The sequence below is a fragment of the Lagopus muta genome, chromosome 2 (genome assembly GCF_023343835.1).
Source record: "Lagopus muta isolate bLagMut1 chromosome 2, bLagMut1 primary, whole genome shotgun sequence".
Taxonomy (NCBI): Eukaryota; Metazoa; Chordata; class Aves; order Galliformes; family Phasianidae; genus Lagopus; species Lagopus muta.
In genome coordinates, this window is record NC_064434.1 from 5,238,997 (window position 1) to 5,264,559 (window position 25,563).

General features: G+C 45.3%; 1 protein-coding gene across 2 annotated transcripts in view; it reads left to right on the forward strand.

Moving 5' to 3' along the window:
- Positions 1-284: 284 nt before the first annotated feature.
- Positions 285-25,563, forward strand: part of ELP3 (elongator acetyltransferase complex subunit 3) — an 85,647-nt gene continuing 60,368 nt past the window's right edge. The window contains exons 1-7 of one of the 2 annotated variants that reach the window (XM_048937362.1): positions 285-416; positions 1,156-1,252; positions 2,485-2,623; positions 4,035-4,105; positions 5,890-5,953; positions 7,600-7,668; positions 9,446-9,600. In XM_048937362.1, the coding sequence (XP_048793319.1) occupies positions 398-416; positions 1,156-1,252; positions 2,485-2,623; positions 4,035-4,105; positions 5,890-5,953; positions 7,600-7,668; positions 9,446-9,600 (614 nt within the window). In that variant the 5' untranslated portion in view covers positions 285-397. The remainder of the gene's footprint in view (positions 417-1,155; positions 1,253-2,484; positions 2,624-4,034; positions 4,106-5,889; positions 5,954-7,599; positions 7,669-9,445; positions 9,601-25,563) is intronic. The other variant, XM_048937363.1, reaches the window with a different exon arrangement.

Sequence of the window (25,563 nt, forward strand, 5' to 3'; positions counted from 1 at the left end):
AGAAAAATGCTTTAAGCCAAAAAAACCTCAACAAAATATCAAGACAGCCCTGTAAAATATTAACAAAACACGGTAAAAGTCAATGAAATCCAATCAAATGCCACAAAATCCCAGTGAAGTACAAACAAAACAGCTACAAGCAAGGAACCCCAATTGGAAATCACTGAACGTCCAACGCGCACTTCTGGGTTCTTTCGCACCCCGCTGCCTGTGCTGCCACAGCGCCCCCTGGCGGCTGGCGGAGTTACCGCGTAGATCTCTAGGCACGCGCAGCTCACTTCTCCCTCTTCCCCGATGGTTTTCCGTCGCTTTCCGGCAGCGCGACGCTTTTACGACAGGCGGCGTAGCTTTACGGTAGCGGTCCGTGTGTGAGCCGTGAGGGAGCGGAGGCGGCGGGATGGGGCAGAAGCGGAAAGGTACCGGGCGGGAGGGGCCGTGCAAGGCCTATGCCCTGTGTGCGTGTGGTAGGGCAGCGCTCGAGGCCGGGCTGGATGGGGTTGGGAAGCTTTCAGGAGCTGATGGCGGCGCCTGGTGCCGAGCCGAACCCTTTGCGTTGCATGCGTCACCGTGTGGTGAGCACGCCTTGCCATGTCTGCTGCGTTATCACAGCCTTCTGCTGGTGGGCCTTGAGGCACAGAATCATCCTGCTTGGAAAAGGCCTCTGAGGTCACACAGAGAGCGGTGAGGCACTGGAACAGGTTGCCCAAGGAGGCTGTGGATGCCCCATCCCTGCAGGCATTCAAGGCCAGGCTGGATGTGGCTCTGGGCAGCCTGGTCTGCTGGTTGGCGACCTGCACACAGCAGGAGGTTGAAACTGGATAAGTATTGTGCTCCTTTTCAACCCAGGCCATTCTATGATCACCAAGTCCAATGCCAGCCATACCATCATGCCCAGTGACACATCTTTCACTGCCACATCTGCTCCTCCAGGGACAGCAATACCACCAACTCTCTGTGCAGCCTCTGCCACTCCAGCACTGCTCTTGCCAAGCACTTTCTTCCTAATATCCAACATGAATCTCCCCTGGTACAACTTGAGGCCATTTCCTGTCATCCTATTGCTGTTACCTGTGAGAAGAGGTGACCCCCAAGGTCGAGTTTGTCCTGGAGCATCAATGGGTATGCACATCATTGTTTATCTTGCTCTCATTTCAGATCTCAGCCATGCAGAGCTGATGATGATGACAATAGCTGACATCATAAAACAGTTAATAGAGGCTCACGAGCAAGGAAAGGATGTGAATCTGAACAAGTAAGTCACTCTGATGACACTGAAGAGCAGGTTCATAAGTGTTGAACATTTCCTGTGCAGTCATTTATGTTCAGTAGTGTTTTTTACAATGTTTTATTTTGATAGAATCATTTGAGTTGGAAGGGATACTTCAAGGCTATCTGGTTCCATACCCTGCACTGAACAGGGACACCCACAGCTCCATCAGTGCTCAGAGCCCATCCAGCCTGATCTTTAATGTCTGCGAGGACGGGGCACCACTGCCTCTCAGGGTGACTTGTGCCAGTGGCTCATCCCCTAACTGTAAAAAACATTTTCCTTATATCCTGTCTAAATCACTCCTCTTTTAACTTGAAATCATTTCCCCTTGTCCTATCACAGCAGATCCTGCTAAAGAGTTTGTCCCGTTCCTTTTCACAGCTCCCTTTAGGTAGAGAAAAGCTGCTCTCATGTCTCCCCTCAGTCTTCTCTTCTCCAGGCTGCACAGCCTCAGCTCTCTCAGCCTGTCGTTGTAACACGGGTGTTCCATCCCTGGGATCCTTTTTGTGGCCCTCCTCTGGATGTCCTCTAACAGGTTCACCCCTTTCTTTTCATAGGATAGTCTCACTTCTTTTGCCAGTATCTGATGATAAGGGTACTGAGATCTGGTGATTATTATCGTGACTTGAAATCATGTACTGCTTATTCATTGGTAGTGCCCAGAGTGCCACACGAGTTGTATTAAAATAGATTAGCTCAGTTGGACATTCTGAGATCATCTGGTCCACCTGCCTGATTGCACCATGGCTAGCCAAAACTTATAGCTTACTAATGAGGGCATTGTCCAGTGCTGCACTGTTGAAAAGCACTAAGAGAGATGTCCTCACCTTTTGGTGTTTCCACCTGTGTTCATCTTACCAATTCCAAAGCCAGTTCTACCAGGGAAGAGAGATTAATTTATAGATGAAGTTTAAATCAAACCTTCTTAGCAGTGAAGTTGCTGTTTTAAAGAAATCTTTCTTCTTTATGTATGTAGAATACTAAAATACGTAAAATACTCAATTGTTGTCCCAATGTTCCTATGTCAACTTGCTTTGGAGTTTATTTTCTGTAACTTAAGTACCCAGCACAGCAGTTGCAAGGAATTACACTCAGCTTTGAAGGCAAACTGGGTGAGCCCACCTGAGTCTCCAACAGACAGAACAGTAATGCTGTGGAATGGAGGTACATAAGTCTGAATGGGGTCATTAATGGCGAGGCATTTTTGCTTTCAGGCTGAAAACCAAGACCTCAGCGAAATATGGACTCTCAGCACAGCCACGGTTGGTTGACATCATTGCTGCTGTCCCACCACAGCACCGCAAGGCTCTGGTGCCAAAGCTGAAGGCCAAGCCCATAAGGACAGCTAGTGGGGTAAGCACAGAGCTGTTCTCCCTGCCTGTCCACCAGCATCACCAGCATGGAACAGGCTGCCCAGGGAGGTGGTGGAGTCTCCTTCTCTGGAGATGTTCAAGACCTGCCTGGATGCCGACCTGTGCGACCTGCTGTAGGGAACCTGCTTTGGCAGGGGGTTGGACTCGATGATCTCTGGAGGTCCCTTCCAACCCCTACAATTCTGTGATTCTGTGATCCTTCTCTGGTCTCAGTTGTGGTAGGTTTAATTGTTTTCACATATATGGGTATTGGATGACCAGAAGCTTTAATGAACGTGTGCTGGCTGCAGTGCAAGCTTCCAGCTTGTCTTTTGGTGTTGTGCCCAAGGAGCTAATGCTTTCAAAGCATTTGGGAGAGGAAAAAGAAGAGTGCAGATTTTTACTTCAGAGCAGTGTATCTGGCTTTTTACTTGCTGCAGAAACATTGTTGCTTAGTTGTTAGACCCTCTCAGTGCACAAAGTTGAAGTGCTAGGATCAGTGCATTTCTTCAAAAGGTCTTTCAAATTGGAAGCAATAATGGAGGTACAGCTGACATTCAGCTGCGTGCTTGTAAGTTTTCTGACTGTACATATAGCATGCCTAAGCTGAAGACAAAAAGAACAGTGAAACCACCAGAAAGCAAAATCCCAGCAGTGTTCAGTTTTTATAAATCAGATATCTGAATTTCGTTAAGAATTGCTTCTTTTGGTTTCTTCTTTCTTATTTGTAGTTACAGAATATTTCACTGAGCTCTTACTCCAACCAGAGCTTCTGAAAACTGGAAATGTGGTATCTGAGATGGGTGCTTCAAATGAGAAGACACCAGAAACCTTAATTGTGTCTCTCTTATTCCCCTTGCTCCTGTAAAAAGGGAAGGTGGCTTCTTCTGTTACGCTTACATTTGATGTGTGAAAAGCTGTGTGAGATCAGCCTGCAAAAAAGGCTCATCTCAGTGAGGTGGAAGGAGGAAGATGTTTTTATTGTCCTTCTTTTGTCTTTTTCTTTCTTGCCATCTCCCCCCTTTTCATCTTGCAGGTGGTGCTATTGGCACACTCTCACCCTTGCACTGTATTACTTGTGTGCTGGGTGGTCCTGCTCAATACCTGCATGTACACCAGGTTTCTTTTCAGTAGGGTTAATCACATTTCATAGGACACCCAGGCCTTCATAACACACTACCAGCTCGTTCTGAACTGTGAAAGTACTTACTAATAATAGGTTTCCTATTTCTTGATATGTTTGCAATCTTCTTTTTCTGAAGAGTTGATGCACAGATATTTTAGGTGGCAGACTGAGCAGAGAGCATCCTTAAATAGCATCTCCAGATGCATGTGTTTACATAGCCATCAGCATGCACTTCATTTTTGTTACTTCAGAAGCAATGACTGTAATTTCTCTCTGCTCGTTACAGATTGCTGTCGTGGCTGTGATGTGCAAACCACACAGGTGTCCACACATTAACTTCACAGGCAACATATGTGTGTAAGTATGACTGATTGGATGACCTAAGAGAGGAGTGTTTCCCAGTGGTTTTGTATAAGTTGGTATGAATTGCAGCAGTAGAGACAGGCTTCCTTTCTGCACAAGTGCAGAGTTGCAGATTGCTGATAGCTGGATGTCACTTATTACAAGTTAACCTGTTTACCATTTTTCCTTAAGCAGAAAACCTTTCATTAGCCAAACTTAGTAAATACACCTTTGTGGAGATAAGAATCAGAAGAAGATGTGAATGACCCAATATAAGTTATAGTGCTGTGAAGGTCTGTGGTGTGTTGTGCTCGTGAGTAGGGTGGGTGTGTGGCAAGATAGGAGAAAGCTCAACAGAAAAGAAACAGGGCATAATGTAAAAAGATTGAGAACTGTTGAACTGAAACCCACCTGAGGAGGTGCAGGTGTTGTCTACCAAAAACTTGCTCAGTGCTGGCATTGCTTGGTTCTGGAACAAAGTGAGAGCACAGATGGAAGACCTGTATCTGCCAACAGCTTGTGGTATTAAGGGAATAGTTTCAGAGCTTTATTTGAATTGAGGAACCCAAGCTCAATTTACCTTGAAATATGTTGCCTCTGTTTTTTGACTTACAAGTCTGTGCTCCTGAAGTCTCATCTGTTTTTTGTGGGGTTTTTTTTCTTCCTGAGCAATCAATTCATCTGTTTAAAAACACTGCTTTTCTCTTCCACTTGTGACTTCTGAGACGTCAGTGCATCTCACTACCAGCTGCCTAACAGGGCGAGCTGGCTTCCTTCTTTCCTTTTTCACATGAGCAGCCGTGGTGTTTGAGATGTTGCAGGTAATGACGTACATGAAATCTCTTCACTCCAAGTGCCTAAATTTCGCCAGCAAATTAATTTGACCCTGGTAATTTGGTCATGAATTTTATAATGGTGACAGATGATTTGGGCTGAGTTTGCAGGGCAGGCAGTAAGGAAACGAATCCATTGTGCTGTGAATTACACATTTCTGGTTTGATGGAGGTGGCGTTCTGACAGCTCCGTTCCCTGTCTGTTGGCTGTGTTCAGTGCATGCACTGTCAGCCTTCCTGCCTCAGGTTGTGTTTGACTGCACAATGACTGTAGATGGGCCACTAATAGCTCTCAAAAGAAAGCTGAAGATACTTCAGAATAAATTTATTTTCTGGTAATTAATTACTGTCTGCCATCTACCAGTCCTCTCACTGCTAGCAGCCGTGCTGTGATTGCTGTGAGTCTTTCTTGCTCTGTCAAAGAGTTCCAGATAAGACAGCAGTTGTCATTTAATACCAATCATAGAATAGTTGGAGTTGAAGGGACCTTTAAAGGCCACCCCCTGCAGTGAGCAGGAGCACCCACAGCTCCATCAGTGCTCAGAGCCCTGTCCAACCTGATCCTTGGTGTCTGTAGGGACTGGGTACCACCACCTCTCTGGGCAAGTTGTTTCTGATCATAAAGCTGCTCTTTTCAAAACTGAATAATCTGTAACTATTTGTCCAAAACTGTAGAGCAGCTCCCTGACATAAGTCCATGTTCCAGAACTGTGCTCACTGTGCATTTTGCTTCTAGGAAGTTTTGCCAGCTTGTTTTGTGTGGCCGTAGTCATTTGACAGGTCTGGGTTGGTTTTGACTCCTCATTCTCACTGTGTTCCCCTGCCTTTCTAAGGAGAGTTGGGATTGTCAGAGCAGTGCTTGCTGTGTGTACACCCTTCTGTATTATATATTGTACTTCAGACAGATAACAGTTGTTGTATCTGCATGAGTTTGATGCCTGTTTTTCTGTCTTTTAATATTTGCAGATACTGCCCAGGTGGCCCTGATTCTGATTTTGAATATTCAACACAGTCTTACACTGGATATGAGGTATTACTTCTGTCTGCCACGGTGCTGTGCCTACTCTCTCTATAAGCTTGGGGTAGGCTGCTCATTATTTCTACAAATTCACTCGTGTTTCAAGAACAAGAAACAAAACCAGACTTTGTAAATGCAGAGGCCTAAAGCAGCTGATCTACAAGACTGGAACTTCTTCGTTATTGCAGCACTTGTTTTCTTTTTTTTCTCCCTGGCCTCACTTCTGTTGATACTTTCTGTGTGGACTATGCTATAGAACAGCCTGTGATTCTGAGCAGGGCAAGTGCTGCTGCTGTACTGCAGCTGTGTGGGAGCTGCTGGTGTGAGAACAGCTGTTGGCTTGAATTTCCAGCTGTGGCAGGTGATGAGTGAGTAAGAGCAGTTGAAGGTGACATTACTGACTCCCCCGGGGCACTGCTGTGTGCAGCTTGTAGAATCACAGCTCATATTCATTTCAACAGGAGTTATCAGTCTGTGTCAGATTTTTCCTAACTAAACAGTTCAGCAGAAACACAAATGTTTGCCTGTGACTCTGGAAGGGTTTGAAGGAAGGGTACAGAGAAGGTAGAGCCATATCCCTTCTTGGAGCTGCCCACTGGAAGGATGAGAGACAACGAGCAGGTCTGGGAACATGGAAAGTTGTGACTTAACATAAGAATATTTTAACACGAGGGTCATCAAACACTGCAGTAGGGATCCAGGAGGTTTTGGCATCTCAGTCCTTAATGGTAGTCAGACATAAGCTGGACAGTGACCCGAGAGCATCCTGTGTTACTGGACCTGCCTTCAGCCCTGCCAAACCTCCAGGACCCCAAGGTGAAGCTCTGGCAGAGAGCCACTTGTTGAAGGTAGTGCCTCTGGAATTCCATCTGTGCCCTTAGATTATCCTGATCTGAGAACGTGTCTCTGTGTCTGCAGTGATATCTCCCTGGTACATTTAGTGAGCTAAACCAAAATAGCTCTCTCCTTTTGTCTGCTGATAGTGTAACAGCAGAAGATGTCATTGTGACTAAGTTATTCTGACTACACAAAAGGCTCACAGCCATTACACAGATAGGAAGTTGTAAAATGAGATAAAATGCAGTCTGGGTTAATTTGGTAACTGGTGATGCAGCATCCTTTTAGTATGATTTTTTTTTCCCAGTGGTTGTTCATTTCTCAGTGACTTGAAATTCATTTCTTAAACATTAGCACAAAGCAGAACAATCCTGCATATATGTAACTGCTTCACAATTCAAGCTGTTTTGGATATGTTTTAGTCTTTTGTTTAGTACCATCAGCATGTGGGAGTTGTGCAGGTTTAAATGAGTCCTTATTCTGTAGAGCTGTTAATGTAACTGGTATGAAATAACAAGCCAATGCATGATGTGCAGGTTCTTTAGAACCTTATCTTTGAGGATTGCTAATAGGCTTCCATCAGCTAGTCATACAGAAGTGAAGGGGCTTCAAATGAAGGACTGTATTTAGCTTAAGGAGTGTTTAACTGAGCTGTAGAGGAGTGTCCTTGGATAACTGTTGGATGAGTGAAGAGAAATTGAAATGAGCTGTAAAGCATCCATTCCTGTACTGAAAATTGTCTGTTCTTTTCTTTAACAGTCTTTAATTCCATTAACTTCTGCTATTCTTTTTTTTTTTTAATTATCTTTGTGTTTTTGTAGCCTACATCCATGAGGGCCATTCGGGCTCGGTATGACCCCTATCTCCAGACAAGACATAGAGTGGAACAGGTACATTTTTACAGTGAAAGGGAAGCATGTTGTGTTTGGGATCACACAGAATCACAGAATCACCCGGGTTGGAAGGGACCTCAAGGATCATGTAGTTCCAACCCCCCTGCCTAGCAGGGCCACCAAACATACACATTCAGATCAGGGATGAAAATGATGATAATGCTTTGCATTGCCCCAGATGGTGCATGGGGTGGGTTGTGATGAGCAGCACTTCTTCCAAGTGGAAGCCAATTGCTAGCAGTATACCCCAGCTGTCACTAGAGGTTGGGGAAGATTCAGATTAGATATCAGGAGGAAATCTGCCACAGAGAGAGCAGCGAGGCCCAGCACTACTGCCCAGAGATGTGTGGGTGCCCCATCCTTGCAGGTGCCAAAGACCAGGCTGACTGCAGCTCTGGGCTGCCCAGGGCAGGCTATTGGGACTGGATAGGCTTTAAGGTCCCTTCTAACCCAAGCCATTCTGTGGTTCTGTGACTCTGTGATGGTGGGGGCAGTATATTGGATCTCTCTGTGAATGAGCCAGATGGTGAGGCAGAGCACACAGTCACCAAGTACGCAGACAACACAGAACTGAGGGCACCCAGCTGGGAAGTAGCATGGTAAAAAAGGGTCCTGGTGGACACCAGGCTGAAAGTGAGCAGTGCTGTGCCCTTGTGCAAAGAAGGCCAGCAGCCTTCTGGGCTGCATTGGAAGTGCTGCCAGCAGGACAAGGGAAGGATCCAGCCTCTCACCTCAGCGCTGCTGAGGTCATGTTTGCAGGGCTGTGTCCAATTCTGGGCTCCCCAGGAGAAGGGCACAAGGCTCCCTCTGAGCAGGAAGTGCTCATGTGCTATGTGGGTGGTGGAGCACTGGCACAGGGACCCAGAGAGGCTGTGCAATGTCTGTCCTTGGAGATCCTTGATGCCTGTCTGACCACAGTGCTAAACGAATTGCTGCTTTGAGCACAGAGGTTGGGCTGTGTGACCTTCATGGGTCTCTTTCAACTTCAACTTTTGCATTTTCTGTAAGTCTAAGTCAGCCTGGTGGGGCTGTAGGTGTCCCTGTGCATTGCAGGAGGGTTGGACCACATGACCTCTGAAGGTCCCTTCCAACTCAAACAATTCTGTGGTTGATCCCCATAGAGGAGTTACTTTCAGACCTCTTGGTTGTCTAACCGTTGTTGTTTCCACTAGATAACTAACAAGTTTTGAACCTCTCCTAAGGTGTCATCTGTTTTGAACAGCACTTGATTATTGATGGGAGAGTTATTACAACAATATTGGAGAGTTTTTATCCCACTTACTGGTTCTTGATCATTATTTACCTGTAGAATATATTTCTGAAAGTGCCTCCCAAAATGATTTTTTTACTTTTGTCTTCACTGGAGGATTGAAAGACCTGATTTTCAGTCCTGTGATTTTCAGTCCTGCTCCTGATTTGCTCTTTACCTCCAAATCTTTGGAAAATTCGCTGTGGATTCAGAGTAGTCTCCTTTTTCTCCCACAAGCTTTCAAGGCCAATTCTATGTGGGGTGAAGCAGAAGTGAGGAAATTTCCTATGGCCATATTTAAGTCAGCTTCAAATTGGAACGCTTATAAGTACACTGGCAAGCTGCTGTGCTCAAATTACTCTGCTTTGTCAAGAAAGTCTGCTGCATGGCACAGAGTCTGTACTGTGCAAGAAGAATTAACCCCTGGGTTTCTTGAAGGACTGTAAGAAGCCTTTACAGAAGTATTAATGGTTTATCATTGGTAGGGGATAGGACAGTTATTCAAACTGGTCGTTTTTCTTGTAGCTGAAGCAGTTGGGTCACAGCGTGGATAAAGTGGAGTTCATTGTGATGGGTGGAACTTTCATGGCCTTGCCTGAAGACTACAGGGATTACTTCATCCGAAACCTTCACGACGCGCTGTCAGGTCACACCTCCAATAACGTCGCAGAGGCTGTCAAGTAAGGACTTTGGTTTTTGTTCATGTAATTATTGAAAAGTATTCTTGAGCTGCTGTAAGAGGATACAGAACACAAATATTTAGGTCTCATTTTTGGACAGGAAAGATGTATCCCAGTATATATTTAGGCATGGAATATTTATAGCTCAACTTGCAGCATTGCCGTGCGTCCTGTGCAGCGCTGTGGTTTATCTGTTTTCTCAGGTAGCAAGTGCGAAGCTTTTTCTAATTTTCTGGCATTCCATCTGGACTTCAGCCTTTTTATGCCTCATCACCTTGATTTGGAGCTGTGACGAATCACATTGCCATGGGATTTATTGCCTTTCACTGGGAAGGGGAACTGATCCCGGCTTGGAGGGAGGCTGGACGTCAGCTCCCGTAAGGGATGACTCAGCCCAGAGAGCGTCACTGCTCCGGAGCTCTGTGCCCCTCACGCTCTCCAACGCAGTTACCCTTGCAGTGATTGAGTGACAGGAAGATGTTCTTCTCATTTTACAGTAGATGAAGTGAAAATCAGAGGCTGTTTCACAGATGTGTGCTTCGGTTCGTCAAATACACAACTTTCACTGCGTTTTGCAGGGCAGAACTGAGAATTGAAATGAGAAGGATGTGATGTTTTGGAGCTGTTAAAGCTAGGCGGTCGTTGCTGCTGACACTCTGAGTTTGTTCGCTGCCTTGTTGGCATAACTCAGTGCAGTGGTTTTTCCTTGATACCACTGTCAGCTTCTGAAGCAATCGGTTTTAAAACTGGTTAGGACTAGCCTTTGTCTGGCCTCATGTCTGCCTTCATCTTTCAAAGCTGTAATTTCATTTGGTTTTCCTCTGGAGGGCAGCAAACGCTTCTGCTCTTTTATTTTTTTCATCATCACAGAATGGCCTGGGTTGCAAAGGCCCACAATGCTCATCCAGTTCCAACCCCCTGCTGTGTGCAGGTCACCAACCAGCAGCCCAGGCTGCCCAGAGCCACATCCAGCCTGGCCTTGAATGCCTGCAGGGATGGGGCATCCACAGCCTCCTTGGGCAACCTGTTCCACTGCCTCACCACCCTCTGGGGGAAAAACTTCCTCTATTTTTTCTTCCATTTTTAGTATCATTATTTTCTCATTCAGTGACCAGATGAAAAATGCTGCACTGCTCTTTGCAAGAGGAGCAATCAAGGCCATAAAATCACTAACAGGTTGGGAAACAAACTGTGTTCTCTCGCTCTGATTGTAAGCAGCTCATTACAGGAGAGGGGAGGAGTTTGCAGACTGGCTGTTCAGTTTGGTGCCTTGCCTTTGTGTACATCAGGATGTGGTTATTCAGTGCTTTCTGCTGCAGGTGCCTCGCTAATATTTCTGGAGATGAAATTGCTTTTGGGGTAGTCTGTCCTTTGCTTTGCAGATGACTGACGAAACTAATTACGACACAGGCTGTGTCACCAAGTAATTTTAGGTGCATATGAAAACAAAGCGACTCTGAAGTCGTTGTGCTGCCTTGCAAATACACAGAGTGAGCAACATGAGAAAGCCTGCCCTAACAATGTGGGTTTTCTTACTTTCCAGCAGATAAATAAAGCTATATATATATATTTTTTAAACATAAAATTCATGTTAAATGCTCAGTAAATGGAAGCATGTGGGTGTTACTCAAGTTGCATTTCATAAGTATTCCAGAGGCACGAAAATCACGTTTGGGATGAATCAGACCTTTTTAAGCTTCTTACGTACAGCTGTTGTACTGTGGCACCGCGGTGCTGTTTTGTGATGGTCAGTGGCACTTGGAATAAATAAATGCAACTTTACATGTTTCTCTTTGTATTTGAGGGTTCAGCCCTTCTCCTTGCAGCTTCCATTAATAGAAGCCATATTGGTGATATTTTTTGTTGGTATATTTGCCTGTAACCTGGGATCTGGTTTCTCACCCTTTCTCCCATTTCTTTTTAATGGGAGTGTGGCAACCTTGACATTTTTCCTCTTCTTCAAAATACTTCTCTTCAGATTTTGTACAGTGATCTCCTGCATTGGAAAAAGACCTTCAGCCAGGTTGGTTCTTCTAGAAGCATTTTTAATCCTGACCTTTGATCAAACCCTCATCTACCTATAAAGGTTCCTGTGCCCCTAGCTGCAAACTGTTTTCCCTTCAATCCACTCATTTCTTGACTTTGTCCTAAACTCGTGGTCTGGTTCCACATCAAATGCTGTCTTTCCAGTGACCGTGGTAAGCTGACCTTTACTGAGTTGTGCAGCATCAAAGTGCTCATCCTCTTGACGTAATGTTGAGCCTTTTTCATAGAGTACTTTGTCTTCACCACCCTACTGCAGCGTGCAGTCCCAGGTAATCAGATAAAAGGGATGTGACCCCATGTGGTTTCAGCACTGACTGCAGCCTGCCTGGAGGTATCTTCTGCTCCTCAAAGCCAGCACTGCGTGTCTGACTGAAGAAATAAGTCCTCAGATTGCATTGGCCCTTGGACTTCTGCAAACGATCTCAGCTGGCTCCTGGCTTGCAGATCTGGAGTCTTACAGTCAGTCAGGCCACGTGGTAAGCCCCACAGCTGGAAAGCCAGCAATGCACATAGGGAGTGAGCTGTCACAGGGCGGTGAGGCTGCAGCCAGCTGCCATGGGATAAATAAATCTCCAACTCTGAGTGCAGAAATCAGAACCTTCATGGGGTGGCTCAGACCAGTAAGCAGGATTGCTGCTTTAAACTGCTTATGGGTAGACTGGGGCAACTAACTTGGGAGATGTAAAGAACTCCCTTCACCTCTGTGTTTATAAAGCAGTAGAAAGATCTTTTTTGTTCATAAATGGACCTGAAGTGAGCTTAGGTTTTTCTTTTCTTTTTTCTTTTTGTGATGGATGAGCACAGAAGTGATCTTATTTACGTACAAGAACCAGTCAACCAAAAATGTAATTTCTGAAAGATAAACAGAGAATCTGTGAGGCTTTCGGAGAGAATCTGAAATCTAAGAGGAGGAAGGAAACAAGTTCCTTGAGAAAGCGTTGCTGATATTTCTGCAGTACCTTCCCATTGAGGCAATGAACACTTTCTAGACTATTCAGACCGAAGTCTTTACTCCAGGTGCTGTGGTGTGCTTCAGGAGCAAGCTGGCCACAGGATGAGGAGAGACTGTATCTGCCTTTGCTCTTTGGTGAGGACAATGAAAACGTGAACCATGAAGGTGTAAAATCCACATGCAAATGGAAATAACTTCTCCCCAGCATTTTGCTCCTCTCACCTGACCTGTGAGTCATTAGAGGTGCTGGGCATATTTAACTGCAACTGTGACTCACCACTTAACCCTGGGGGCTGAGCACCTCTTCTCTGAGCCAGGATCTGACTTTTAATTAGTGATTGGGGCTGCAGGAGGACTCAGAAAGGTCCATCTGGGCTGTGCTCCCATGCAGCGCCTTGCACTGCAGCTTTAAGCCTGGCTTCTCTCAGTGTATTTAAAATGCACAGGAAGTATTTGTCAAATGCTGGTTTTAACAAGCGTCCTGTTTTTTCCTGATATTTCATCTTGTAAGTCATGTTCCTAGAGGCAAGGTAAGAAGGAATAAAACTGCTGGAGCCTCTCTGCAACGTGAGCATCTTGTATACCTGGTATTTATGTAATGGTATTTGGGTATACGACAGGCTTAAGAACTGTTTCCATAGCAGGTCCATTAACCAAGACTCATTTTCCACATGAATCAGCCACTGACACCCAGAACAGAGCACAGCTGGCTGTGTTGGGTTCTTTGTGGAACAGCTGCAGCTTCTGATGTTGGCCAGCACTGTAAGTGCCTCTCTGCTTGGGTTCGTCATGCGTTGCTTTTGTCTCTTGGAAAAGACCCAGTGGGTCTTAGTGCTTCTATGATTTGTGTTTGCATCCTCAGATGGGCTGGGGAGCAAGCAGCAGTGCTTCCCTTTGTCACAACTGTTTTCACTGTGTCCCTGGAGATCTCCTGTAGGCATCCTAACATTCACACTGATCTGGCAGGCTGGAAGCAGATGGATCCAGCTACTTGAGGGCCTTCTCTGAAAGAGAGGATGCAAACTTTAATTAACTGCTCTTTGAGGCTGCCTTCCATCTCCAGTTTTAAGACCCATTAGCCTGTCTGAGGGGAAAAAAACTTCAAACACTGGTGGTTGCAGCAGCACTTGTTTGCCCAGGGATGTGGTGGAGTCACCATCCCTGGAGGTGTTTGAGAACCACGGAGATGTGGCACTGAGGGATGTGGGCAGTGGGCATGGTGGGGTGGGCTGGGTGATCTTAGGGGTGTTTTCCAACTTCAGTGACTCGAGGTTCTGTGTTTGGTTTGATATGTGGTGCTCCTGATGCTTTCTAAAACCCATCTGGAAGCTTGAGAACCTATGAAAAATAGGTTTGGTTATGTTATTAGATAATGTGCTTTCTTGAAAGATCCATATATTAAAGTCAAAGAACAGTAGGATGGTTTGGGTTGGAAGGGATCTTAAAGATCATCCAGTTCATGTATCAGTAATCATAATAGAAGTTGCAATTTCTCTGCAAGAAATGATGATCGTGCAAGCTGACTGCCTCTGAGCAATTCCTAATCTTGCTTTACAATAGCAAAGAATAAACCCATCTTTAAAAGGTCACTGTTGTCAAAGTTGAGGTCTGCTTTAAATTTCCCATTCTTAAGGCTTGAGGAGTTTTGTGAGATGCAGGTTTCTGCAGAACGTTGCTGTAGTTTTAGCAAGGTTTAACTCATCTCCTCTTGGTTGCCTCTTAGGGCACAGTAAGGCTGTGTAGGGTAACATGTGAGTGTTGTGCCTATGCTGCTCACCTTGTGTGTATTTCTCTCTTCCCTCTGTAAGAAACTCTGGTTCACCATGAATCTTAAGGAAGGAGTTTTAAGCACACATTCCTTCCCTTGGGATTAGCAGTGGCTAAGGAGTACCTACAGCCTAGATGGCTCAACAGGGCATATGGTGCTTGTGATGCTGATGTATCTGAATTGTGCTTTCTGAGTATTAATTGGGACTCCAGCAATGACGACTGAGGGCTTTGATTCACGAGCCCTGGCGACTGATGCTGGAGTGATCCTGGAGGTCAGTGTTCTCCTTTATCTACCTCCACCCTCTGCTTGAGGTGCCCGCTTCCAAAGCAGCTCTCCACCCATCAGCTGGCAGAGCTCACCCTGTGCCAGATGGATGGAGCTGCAAATTGCCCTGCTGCAAATTGCCCAAATTGGATAGTCAGCTCTCACCTCTTCATTCACTGTAATGAGTAGGTGCTGTGACAGGTAAGCTCTTGCAGCTCCGGCACAGACTGCTTTAACTGCTGGTTTAAGCCCTGTTGTATCTGGAATTTGGGCAACTGGGATGTGGGGATACTTTGCCTTCTCTGCAGCTCCCCTTGTGCAGGCAGCAGCTCCTGACAGAGCAGGGAGCAGATAGCAGGAGGCAGCAACAAATAGCTGTGGCTGTATCCATCAGGGCTCGTCTGTCACATCCCTCCCTTTGCTGTGCCAGGCAGGAGATAACTGGCTGCTGGTTTGATGCCAGATCATTTACAACAGAGATTCTGCCCAAATTTCCTTTCATTCCCAGAGACTTGGAGGCTGGTTCCTAATGTTTTAGAGAGGTAGGTGGATTTTCTTTGTTCCCAGCTTTTGAAGCAACCCTCCCATGGTGCAAAAGCTGTTAAAACCTGCTTTTTATGGAGAGTATCTACCCCTAAATGCCTTCAGGATGGCTTACATTCTACTGGCAGAATTTGAGGTGCACCCCAAAGTTAACTGACACTAATAGGTTCTCTCTTACTTCAGCATGGCTTATTTCCTACTGCAAGACCCCACTTCTAGCTGCAGAGGTGTGATTTGGAAGATGCAGGAGTGAAAGTCCTTCCATCAGATTGCATCCTGATCTTGCTACGAGTAGCTGTTTATCTTTTTCCTCCGTCGCTATGGAAAGTGATTGCCTCTCCTGTTATCTGTCCTGTTCACTATTTCCACAGCATTTTTTTTCCAGTGTTAAATACTCAGGTTTGTGCTTGAACACTGTCTGGGAACTGCAGGTGGAAGGATCCATCCCCACATGTTTATTCCTAACAGACACCAGAGCTACACCAAATTCAGCCCTTTTTTAACCTGTGTTTCTTGTGTGTCGGTGGAAAGGACAGTGGCCGCAGCGGTCATGACATTGTCAAAGCTAAATAATGAATTTCAGTATGCCTTTCTTTTTTTTTTTTGTCCATTTTCAGCAGATTACTGCTGAACACCTGCCAAAGGGAATACTTGTCTCCTTTCTGCTGCTTCGCTGCTGCGCGTGTGTAATTTGGCAAGCAGAACAAGTTCTCCGTCGACCCACACTGAAATGTTAATGGCAGGATGGGATCTGAGCAGTCAGGTGGGATTGGGAGCTGGGAATGGAGCCGATTCATGGCATGGTCACCTGTATGAATGTAATTTGAACTGTTAATTATACAGTTCTGGTTCATATCTTGCTGCTGGTCCAGAGGTAATGGCACAAAGAGAAGATGCATCGTGTGCTAAATCAGCTTTCTACCTTAATCTTCTTGGGTGTCTCTGGCACAGAAAGCGTCACACCTTCCTGGGCATCACAGAAGGAATCACCCCTCTGCAGGAGGTTGTGCTGCCTGAATGTGGTGTGGAAGCAGTCCCTGATGGGTGTCCCAGGGACCTCTTGTGTGACCTGTGCTGCCTCTTCTGTTAGCAGAGATTGCTTTCCGATCCAAATTAAAATGTGCTGGTAAAACTGAGCTGCTGTTTATCATTCCCTCTGCAGTGCTGTGCTTGCCTCGTTGGTGTTGTGAGCTGTGATCCACTGCCTTTCAACAGCACGAAACTAGTTTCAAAGAAAAGTCATTTTCTAGTAATATGATGATGCAGTATGCATGCAAAAAGTGGCAGGTTTGATCTTCAGTTTCATAGGAAGATGTCATGAAGTGGTTTTCCTTTGATTATTTAGCAGCACAGTGCTATGCAGAGCATGGCTTGTTTGCTTTTGAAAACCTCCTGGAATGTGATGCAGTTAATCATAGAACCATTCAGGTTGGAAAAGACCTCTGAGATTCCCAATCCAATCCCAGCCCACCCCACCATGCCCACTGCCCACATCCCTCAGTGCCACATCCTCACCAGATGTTCCAGAGGTGTTCCAGAACCTCCAGGTGACCCCACCAGCCTGTGCAGCTGTGCCACTGCATCACTGCTCTTTATGAAAAGAAATGTTTCCTCATATTCCACCTTTTCTTCACCTCTTCCTGTCCCGAACAACTTGTCTAACACAGATGATCCATTCACTAGCTTCACTTTGCTTGTTGTCCCTTTTTCCTTGTTTTATGTGCTCTCTGCACTGTGTTTATCTCGGTGTGATCCAGGTGTGCCCTTTGCAGGGTGGAGGAGCAGTGGTAGGAAGCTAGAAACTGAATTACTTTTCCAAAGCAGGGTGGAAAATTGCTCATTAAAGATCTGTAGCTGTTGGTTAGAGCTGTGACAGGTGACAAATGGAGCCTAGGAAATAACTCTTGGAGTCTGCTGCAACAAGTGTTGTCTTGAACACGGTGTTGAGAAAAGAAAAGTATGTTTATTTTTTGTAGCACCTTTTGGAGAGAGATCCTATTGCTGCTTTATAGGTGGGGGAGGTAGTTTGGCAAGAGAAGATTAGCTAAACCGCAGCTTTTTGCTGGCAGTTTTGGCTGATGACTGCTTTTTATTAGCTCTGTTTATAATTTTATTGCTCCGATTCCTGTGTTTCCTCAAAGCAGCAATCAAGCTGTTTTCCTTCCTCGAGCTCAGCTTTTGTCAGAATGTCAGGCGGGGGCGAGATGAGCCGTGTGTGTCGGGTTGGGTGCAGGAGCTACAAAAGGAGGTCTGCGCTGGACGCTGCCTTTGTGCGGCTCTTAGGGCATTTAGTTGTCAGAACTGCGTGCAGCACAGTGGCAGAAGTGCTGATGTTCCTCAATAAGAGCAAGGAAGTGGTTGTTACTAAGAATATGCAACTTTCCCTAGGCCACGGTGAGTCAATAGCAGGGCTGAAATTGGAACGGGATTTTTTTTAATACGCGTGAGTCTCACCCAGTGCAATCTTTCTCATCAACTGTAGCAAGAAAAGCTTCGACTTCAGTTTAGATTTAATAAAAGAGAATGTCACATCACTCCCTTCATAATTTTAGATCTAAGCGGTTTTCTCCCCGGCCCCTTTTTAGCCCGTGTCTATAACTGCATATTGACTATTCTGCGGTAAACTGTCTATATAATTATGACTTGATCGTTGTTCATATTGATTTGGTAACAGGCATTTAAATTGTTGTTCTTTCAAGTTTCCCTGAACTAAATTGCACAGCAAAGATGTGAGAAATCAAGAGCCAATCGTGGGCACCTTCCGATGCGGGTTTGCTAACAGTCTTTGGCTGTATGGAGGAGGCTGATGAGCTGCCAGCATCTCGGTGTCACTGCGGTGACATCGGCTGTTGCTCGTGGGATGTGATGTCTGCCTCTGTGTGCTTGGATGAGAGGAGAAAGAGACCTAGAGTAAAACATGTCCTGTGGGAACAGCAGGTATCGATTGCCTGGTAGAGGTGGAATTTAACTAAAGGTCAAATGAAATTGTATTGGAATTCACATAAGGGACAGTTAAAATGGGGCTAAAAAGCCACTTCTATTTAGATTACATGAAAGATACCAGAAAGACAAAAAAAGACCAAGATGAAGTATTAACCAAACACAGCCAACAGCTACACCTTCTGCTTTTCTCCCTCTGTGTGGATCAAGGCTGCCGTGCTGCAAAGGGCTGATGCTTAAAACAAAGAGTGAGATTCTGTAACCTGCAGCCTGGCCCTGGAGGTGTTCAAGGCCAGGTTGGATGGGGCCCTGGGCAGCCTGGGCTGCTATGAAATGGGGAGGTTGGTGGCCCTGCATGTGGCAGGGGGTTGGAGCTTCGTGATCCTTGAGGTCCCTTCCAACCCAACCATTCTGTGATTCTGTATTTGGGGTTTATCCTGTGTTACTGGACAGAATTTCCCAAATTGTTCATAAGAAATGCATTCGGTTCTTTCTAAAACTTGATATCTTGAAGCATATCCAATTTTCTAGCATTGTACAGAATGTGTTTTTTTTTTTCCAAGCTTTGCTTCCACGTCACAAATTGGCAAGTGGTTTTGAAAATAATGCTGTTTAGAGTTGGTGACTCTCACATGTGGGCTTTTTTCCCCCACTTCTGAAGACATCTACATGGTTTGGGTACCCTGGGAAGGTATGTGGTCACTGTTTTCTTTTTCAAGTGCTGAAATTCAAAGCTATTTTCTTTTTTCAAATAGAAGAGCTCTAGTGTTTGGCACAGGAAGTCTAACCTTGTAGGAAGCTCAGGTCTTCATAATGCCTTCAAGCTTCTGGTCATCTTAATCACTTATAGAACCATTAAGGTTGGAAAAGACCTCTGAGTTCACCAAGTCCTACCCCAACCCATCCCAACCAATGACCACATCCCTCAGTGCCACATCCCCACAGTTCTGGAACACCTCCATGGATGGTGGACCCTACCATCCATGGACCCCACCACCTCCCTGGACAGCTGTGCCACTGCAGCACTGCTCTTTCAGAGCAGAAATATTTCCTAATATCCAACCTTAACCTTCCTTGGCACAACTTGAGGCCTTCACCTCTTGTCTTATCACTGTTACCTGCAAGAAGAGGCAGCAAGAAGGATGCAAAAGAAGGATGTGAAAAGTTTGTAGAAACATCCTGGGAGCAAGGATAGCAATTTTACAACAGCTGGTTGACTGCACAGGTAGCTCACCTTTATTGTGATCCACATATGGTTCATAGAACTGGCTGTCTTGGCTGCAGGAAACCTGCATCATCCATACATGTGATGGATGTGGTGTGGGATTTGTACTGTTTTTATCTAACATTCATATATTAGTCTGAAATGTAAATATTTGGCTTATGATGAAGGTTGGATGGGGTTGGCAACCCTATCCATGGCATAGGGTTGGAACTGCATGGGCTGTTTGAAATGGCCCAGCGTTTCAATGGAACTTCTAGGTTGTAGTGCTTGTCTTTGAAGTGCTTGATAAATATGTGAGAGTTCATGTGGATTTCCCAAATTGAGGTTTTTCACTGAAGCCTCCTGAAGGTTTGGGGTGAGATTAAAGGTCTTGCATGCAATTAATGATCATAAGAAGTTGAAAGGGAATAAGTCATCATTTTTTACGACAGAAGAAAGTCATTAGTTGGTGTCCCAGAAGAATCTGTGCATGCACCTGCTGGAGACAGGCTTAAATAATCTGAAAAAGGTTGATGCCAGAATTCACTGTGATGCTGGATTCTCTGCAGCGGCAGACAACAGCAAGCTGCCTGCAGGGAGTTGTAGAAGGCCTTGTCCATGCTGACTGGGTGGGTGGTGAGGGGACAGGTGAGAATCTGCAGATGAAGAGCAGTGTGCGTAAGGGTTCTTGTTTTCCTGCAGGACAACGAGCTTCAAGTTGGCCAAAGCTACCCAGGAGCCCAGGTAACCATGAGAAGCACAGGCATGTGATTCAGTATTGCTTGGAAGACCAGCTCAGTGCAAGGAATTGTAATAAAGAGAATTGGGAGAGCGGAGTGGGAAATATTGTGATGCTTCTGCATTGGTCAGCAATGTCTCCTTGAACTTCAGCAGGTGTCAGTTTGAAATATGCTTGGTTCTGCTTTTTAACATTTAGGCAGGGGGAAGGAAAATGATACTGTACAACTGGGGGGAAATAGCAGAGAGTAGTGATATAATAGAGGATCTGTAAAGTCTTGCCTGTCGTGGAGGTCAGGTGGTTATTGATCATCTCCTACAGCTCAAGGACTGGGACCCTCAGATGAAAGGGGGATTCAGGATGAAGGGGGCACTTCTGCATTGGATTGCACAGCTGGGCTGTGGGGAGTGACTGAACACATCTGTGGGGAAAAAACTGTGCAGAGCTGCCAAGTGCTAATGATACCTACTACTACAGACATCCCTGCAGAGAAAATCAGAGGTGTTGTAGGAAAGCACCACTACAGCTTTTCCTGCTTGTGCTGCAACCAGCCATTGTTGGATGGAGAGCTGGGCATAGCCAAGCTTTGGACTTGCCCAATGGATGGTGTTAGTGGGGCTCCTTGCTCCCTCTCTAGAGCAGGTCAGTGTGTTAGTGGTGTTTCAGCTGCTGTCTGAAGGAGGCTCTGTGGTTTGTGTCTCCATTGGCTGCAGTGCCAGGAGGCTGGCACTCATCCTACAGCCTGTGTTCTGTGAGAAGCATGAAGAGTTCAGCCTCCAGTGCTGCCACTTGGCTCTGCTCACCGAGACAGGTTTGAGAGGGGCAGAAAGCTAGCAGAAGGGAGGAGGAGATAAGCACTCTCCTTCCCATTTAAGGCTTATTTCTAGGATGTTTTTTTCCATCAAACCTTTAGCTTTGACAGAGAGGGAAAACAGAGGTTGTAACTTGGCTCTGGGTAGAGCCATGCATATGCAATTTTTCTTGTTTGAAATATTTCACTCTAGCATATCCCTATTCATCCTGGTGCTTTCAGTTACAGCTTGCTGGTAATTTGTAGCTGGCAAGAACGTGATCTGTATTGCTGTCGCCTTGAACTTGATGGATGGGAGCTCACAACATCAGGCACCAATGTCAGAGGTCCTGTCAGGGTTCCTGCTCACAGCCTTTTTTATTTTTACCTCCTGAGCTAAGAAAAGTCTTTCAGGCCCTCTCACATGCCCTTTGGGAACAGGCAGTGATTATGGTGTTGGAAATAATCTCGCATGAGCCCCTTCACTCATTTCTCCTTCACCCACAGTGAAGGGTCTTTGAAAGCTGTGAGTGATGCAGAAATAAACCCTGTGATGACCACCATCTCCTCCATACCAGCATTGGTACCACTTTGTTACAGATAGGTGTTGAAGCAGGAGGGAGCAAAACTCCCTATGAGTTATGTGTTAGTGGCGTTTAGGGGAGAAAAAAAGAGACAAATATTATTCTAGCAGATATAAATACTGTTGCATTATCAAAATTGGGAAGTTATATTTCAGTCCATAAAATGAATTATTTTAGGTAACTAAGTTTTTCAGGCTGTGAGAACTGAACCTTGTGGAACTGATGCTGTTAAGAAACCACAGCAGAATCTCATACTCCTGGTAGTGGTGATAAAGGAAACTCTGAAATGCTGTAATAAAAAGTGAGCTCTATGAGGCCAAATAACTGGAATTTGAACGCTCTGAAATATCTGCTGTGGGCAATCATCAAAAATGCAACTTCTGAAAGATGTCTGGTGAGTAAGCTGCCACCTCTTTTGTTTACTAGCAGAAAATTGTAGAAGCTGAATTAATTACTCTAGCTCTGTTTCAGAGATTGGCATAGTAATAGAATCATAGAATCACAGAATGGCCTGGGTTGCAAAGGCCCACAATGCTCATCCAGTTCCAACCCCTGCTGTGTGCAGGTCACCAACCAGCAGCCCAGGCTGCCCAGAGCCACATCCAGCCTGGCCTTGAATGCCTGCAGGGATGGGGCATCCACAGCCTCCTTGGGCAACCTGTGCCAGTGCCTCACCACCCTCTGGGGGAAAAACTTCCTCCTCATATCCAATCTAAACCTCCCCTGTCTCAGTTGATACCATTCCCCCTTGTCATATCACTATCCATCCTCATAAATCAAGCAGAGCTATTACAGATCAAGAAAAAGGAGGTAATTAGAGAGCAGGTAAGCACGTGGTGTGTTGGGTACTTGTGTGTTTTATCAGCAGTTTGCTCTTCAGAAGCCATCAGTGTCACTTCTTTTGTCTAAACTCCATCTATATAAATGCCATTGCCTGTCTGGAGCACCTGCTGTGCAGGGTTCCTCTGGGCAGTGCTTCTTATAGTCAAAGGCAGTGTTGGGGCTGGGACGTGGAGTATGGAGCACCATCTTTTGTGGAGGCTGCTGCTGCTGAGTGATTCGCTAGCAATGCTGCTGATCAAATGGTATGAGCAGCATCATTATTTACTCCATCTTCATCTTCAGTCTGGTTTTCTTTGATTTTCAAGGTCACACTGAAGTATCTGGCAGGTGGTTGTTGGGCTAGATGAGTTTTTCTACATCCTTCCTTTACTTCCATGCAGACAGGTACACCTAAAACCTCCTTGCTCTTGGTGATTGGCTCCCTATGGTGCTGCCCTTTAACTGTTTCTGCAGTTTCTTGTACTTCTGCTTTTGCCTCTCTGCGTACCTCCTTTTATGTACCTTCCTACTTTGAAACTTATAAAGCAAAGAAGTGGTTTAAAGGCATGTGATTACCACACTGTGCATGCAGTGTGTTGAGCTGCTTGCTTGATTCTTACAGTTTTTCTTTCCTGGGCTCACTGGGACGAGGTGAATCTTTCTGTGCTGTATGGCACCCTGCCACTGGTGCCAGCCAGGGAGTTCAGATGCTGCCGTAGTGTGGATTTGTAAGTAATTGATTCTTTGATGTTCGGGTCTCATAGCTGATGAGGCTTTTGTCTCCAGACCAAAGTTTAATCGAGGGAGAGCAGAGGCTTTGTTAAATGAGTTGTTTTATGCCAGAGCTGTGCTGTCTGTTTTTTCTCTAAATGAGAAAGTACCTGCAACCCTATGTCAAACTGCTGCGTCTGGTGGAGAGGTGGGTACTTTCTGATCTAAAATCCCTGCTTATTTAAGAGGCAGATTCTGATTTGAAGCTCTATTTTATGTGCCAGCTTTGTCTGAAAATACACTCAATTATTCTCTAATGATTAAAATGAATAATCTTTCGGGCACTTCATCTTGATTCAGACAGTTCTCTAATCACACGGAAAACTCACTTAACTCCAGCTATGTCTGTGCTAATCTGAAAGTTTATCTGGATCTCATTCCCTTCATTTGTATGGCATCTATTTTATTTGCACAATTCAGCACTATGGTTGGTCTGTTATTAAAATTGCCCCCCTGTAATCTTGTGCTGTCTTGATTTCTGATTGTTCTTGCAGTGTGACAGATTTTCAGTTCTTACTTGGGATTGTTCAGCATTGCGCAGGTAGCAAATAAGACTGTTCCAAGGAAGAAGTACTGTGAGGTGTTTGCTGGTTGTGAGGTTAAAACTCCATTGCACCCTCAGATTCTGGAAGAAATCCACATCACTAATCATAGAATCATAGAATCACAGAATGACCTGGGTTGCAAAGGCCCACAGTGCTCATCCAGTTCCAACCCCTGCTGTGTGCAGGTCACCAACCAGCAGCCCAGGCTGCCCAGAGCCACATGCAGCCTGGCCTTGAATGCCTGCAGGGATGGGGCATCCACAGCCTCCTTGGGCAACCTGTGCCAGTGCCTCACCACCCTCTGGGGGAAAAACTTCCTGCTAAGATCCAACCTAAACCTCCCCTGTCTCAGTTTAAAACCATTCCCCTTGTCCTATCACCATCCACCCTCACAAACAGCCGTTCCCCCTCCTGTTTCTGTGCTCCCTTCAAGTACTGCAAGGCCACCATGAGGTCTCCCCAGAGCTTCTCTTTTCCAAGCTAAACAATCCCAGCTCCCTCAACCTTTTCTCCCTTTCCTGCCACCAGAGTGAACCTGCAAACCTTGTGGACTTGTGTGTATGAGACCATCCTGAGGGGTCGGAGTTCTCAATTTGCTGAGTTCATCTAAGTTTTTAGGTCTTTCCTTGTATCTCTTCTTTTGGTCTTTGTTGATGGTGGCTTTGCTCTCCTTGGCCATTATCAAGGTCATCTTCAGCTCTCGTGACTGAGTATCCTGAAGTCACTCTTTTTGGAGCTGTAGATATCAGCTTTTCAGCCTCTCTGCCTAGTTGGATAGCATCTGTTCCCTATTAATATGCTCTTTGGCTATCATGCCATTCCTGCAGGATATGTGGCTAGATGTCTGTTGTTTTTAAAGATTAAGCAAAAGCAAATCCATCATCTCTGTTATCATGATAAGTTACTGTATGCTGTTAGTGAGCTTACGGGGCTTTTTGGAACATTAAAGTGTAATATCCCTAAACTTCTCCAAGAGATTTGGCTTGGTGCAGTGAGATATCTTCACATTAAGAAAGAGAAGACAACAACATGTCACTGATTGCATTGGTTTTCAAAACAGGCATAGCAGAAAATTATTCTCATTGACCTGAATGATTTCTAATAGGATTCTGTTGTTTTTGCCTCTGGGCCTTGTGTTTAATACTAGTGTTAAAATAGTAATTTCTGAGGGTTGGCAGATGCTATCAATATTGGAGATGGGCAAATAAGGGATAAATCTGTATCCTATAGTAAGTTGTATATGAGCAAGCCAGCTACTTTATTATGGGAAAATGTAAAGCTGTTTTTCTAGGAACGGTGCAGGATTCTATTCCGAGAAGCAGCGAAATATCTAGAAAAGACTTTGGAGTTAAGTCACATTATCATGAGCTTTCTGTATGATTCAGCAGCCAAATTACCCTTGACTGTATAAATAGTGGAAAATTGGATAGGAATAGGCAAATTATATTCCATCTGGATTTAGTACTGGTGTGTCTGCAAAGTTCTCCGGCTGTTTTTGATATCAGAGGCAACAGAAATGCTTAAAAACTGGAGAGAGTGCTGAGAGAAGGCATGAAAATGATGCAGAGATCAGAATAGATGCTCTTAGTGAATGATATACAGAGCTCCTTGAATCCAACCTGACACCCTGGTACCTGCTACAAGGGCAATACAGTTGAGCACAATTAATTTAGTAGATTTCTGGAATGCATTATGGTGATATGTTGAAATAGACCTTGCACGAGCCAACTGGGAGAGCTGCTGTCCTGGATCTGCTGCTCTGGGAGAGCTGAGGGACAACTTTCAGGTTCAGGTTGGATAGTAGGAAACATTTCTTCTCAGAAAGAGTGGTGTTGCACTGGCACAGGTTGGTTGTAAATAGTATTTCCTGCCCCTTTCAGGTCTCTGAGCTCCCTTTTGTAGCTCACCTTTGGCCCTTTCTATAAAAGCCTGGTATTCAATGTATTCAGTATTAAATTTCCAACAGAAAACAGTTGCTCTTTTTGCAAAGGG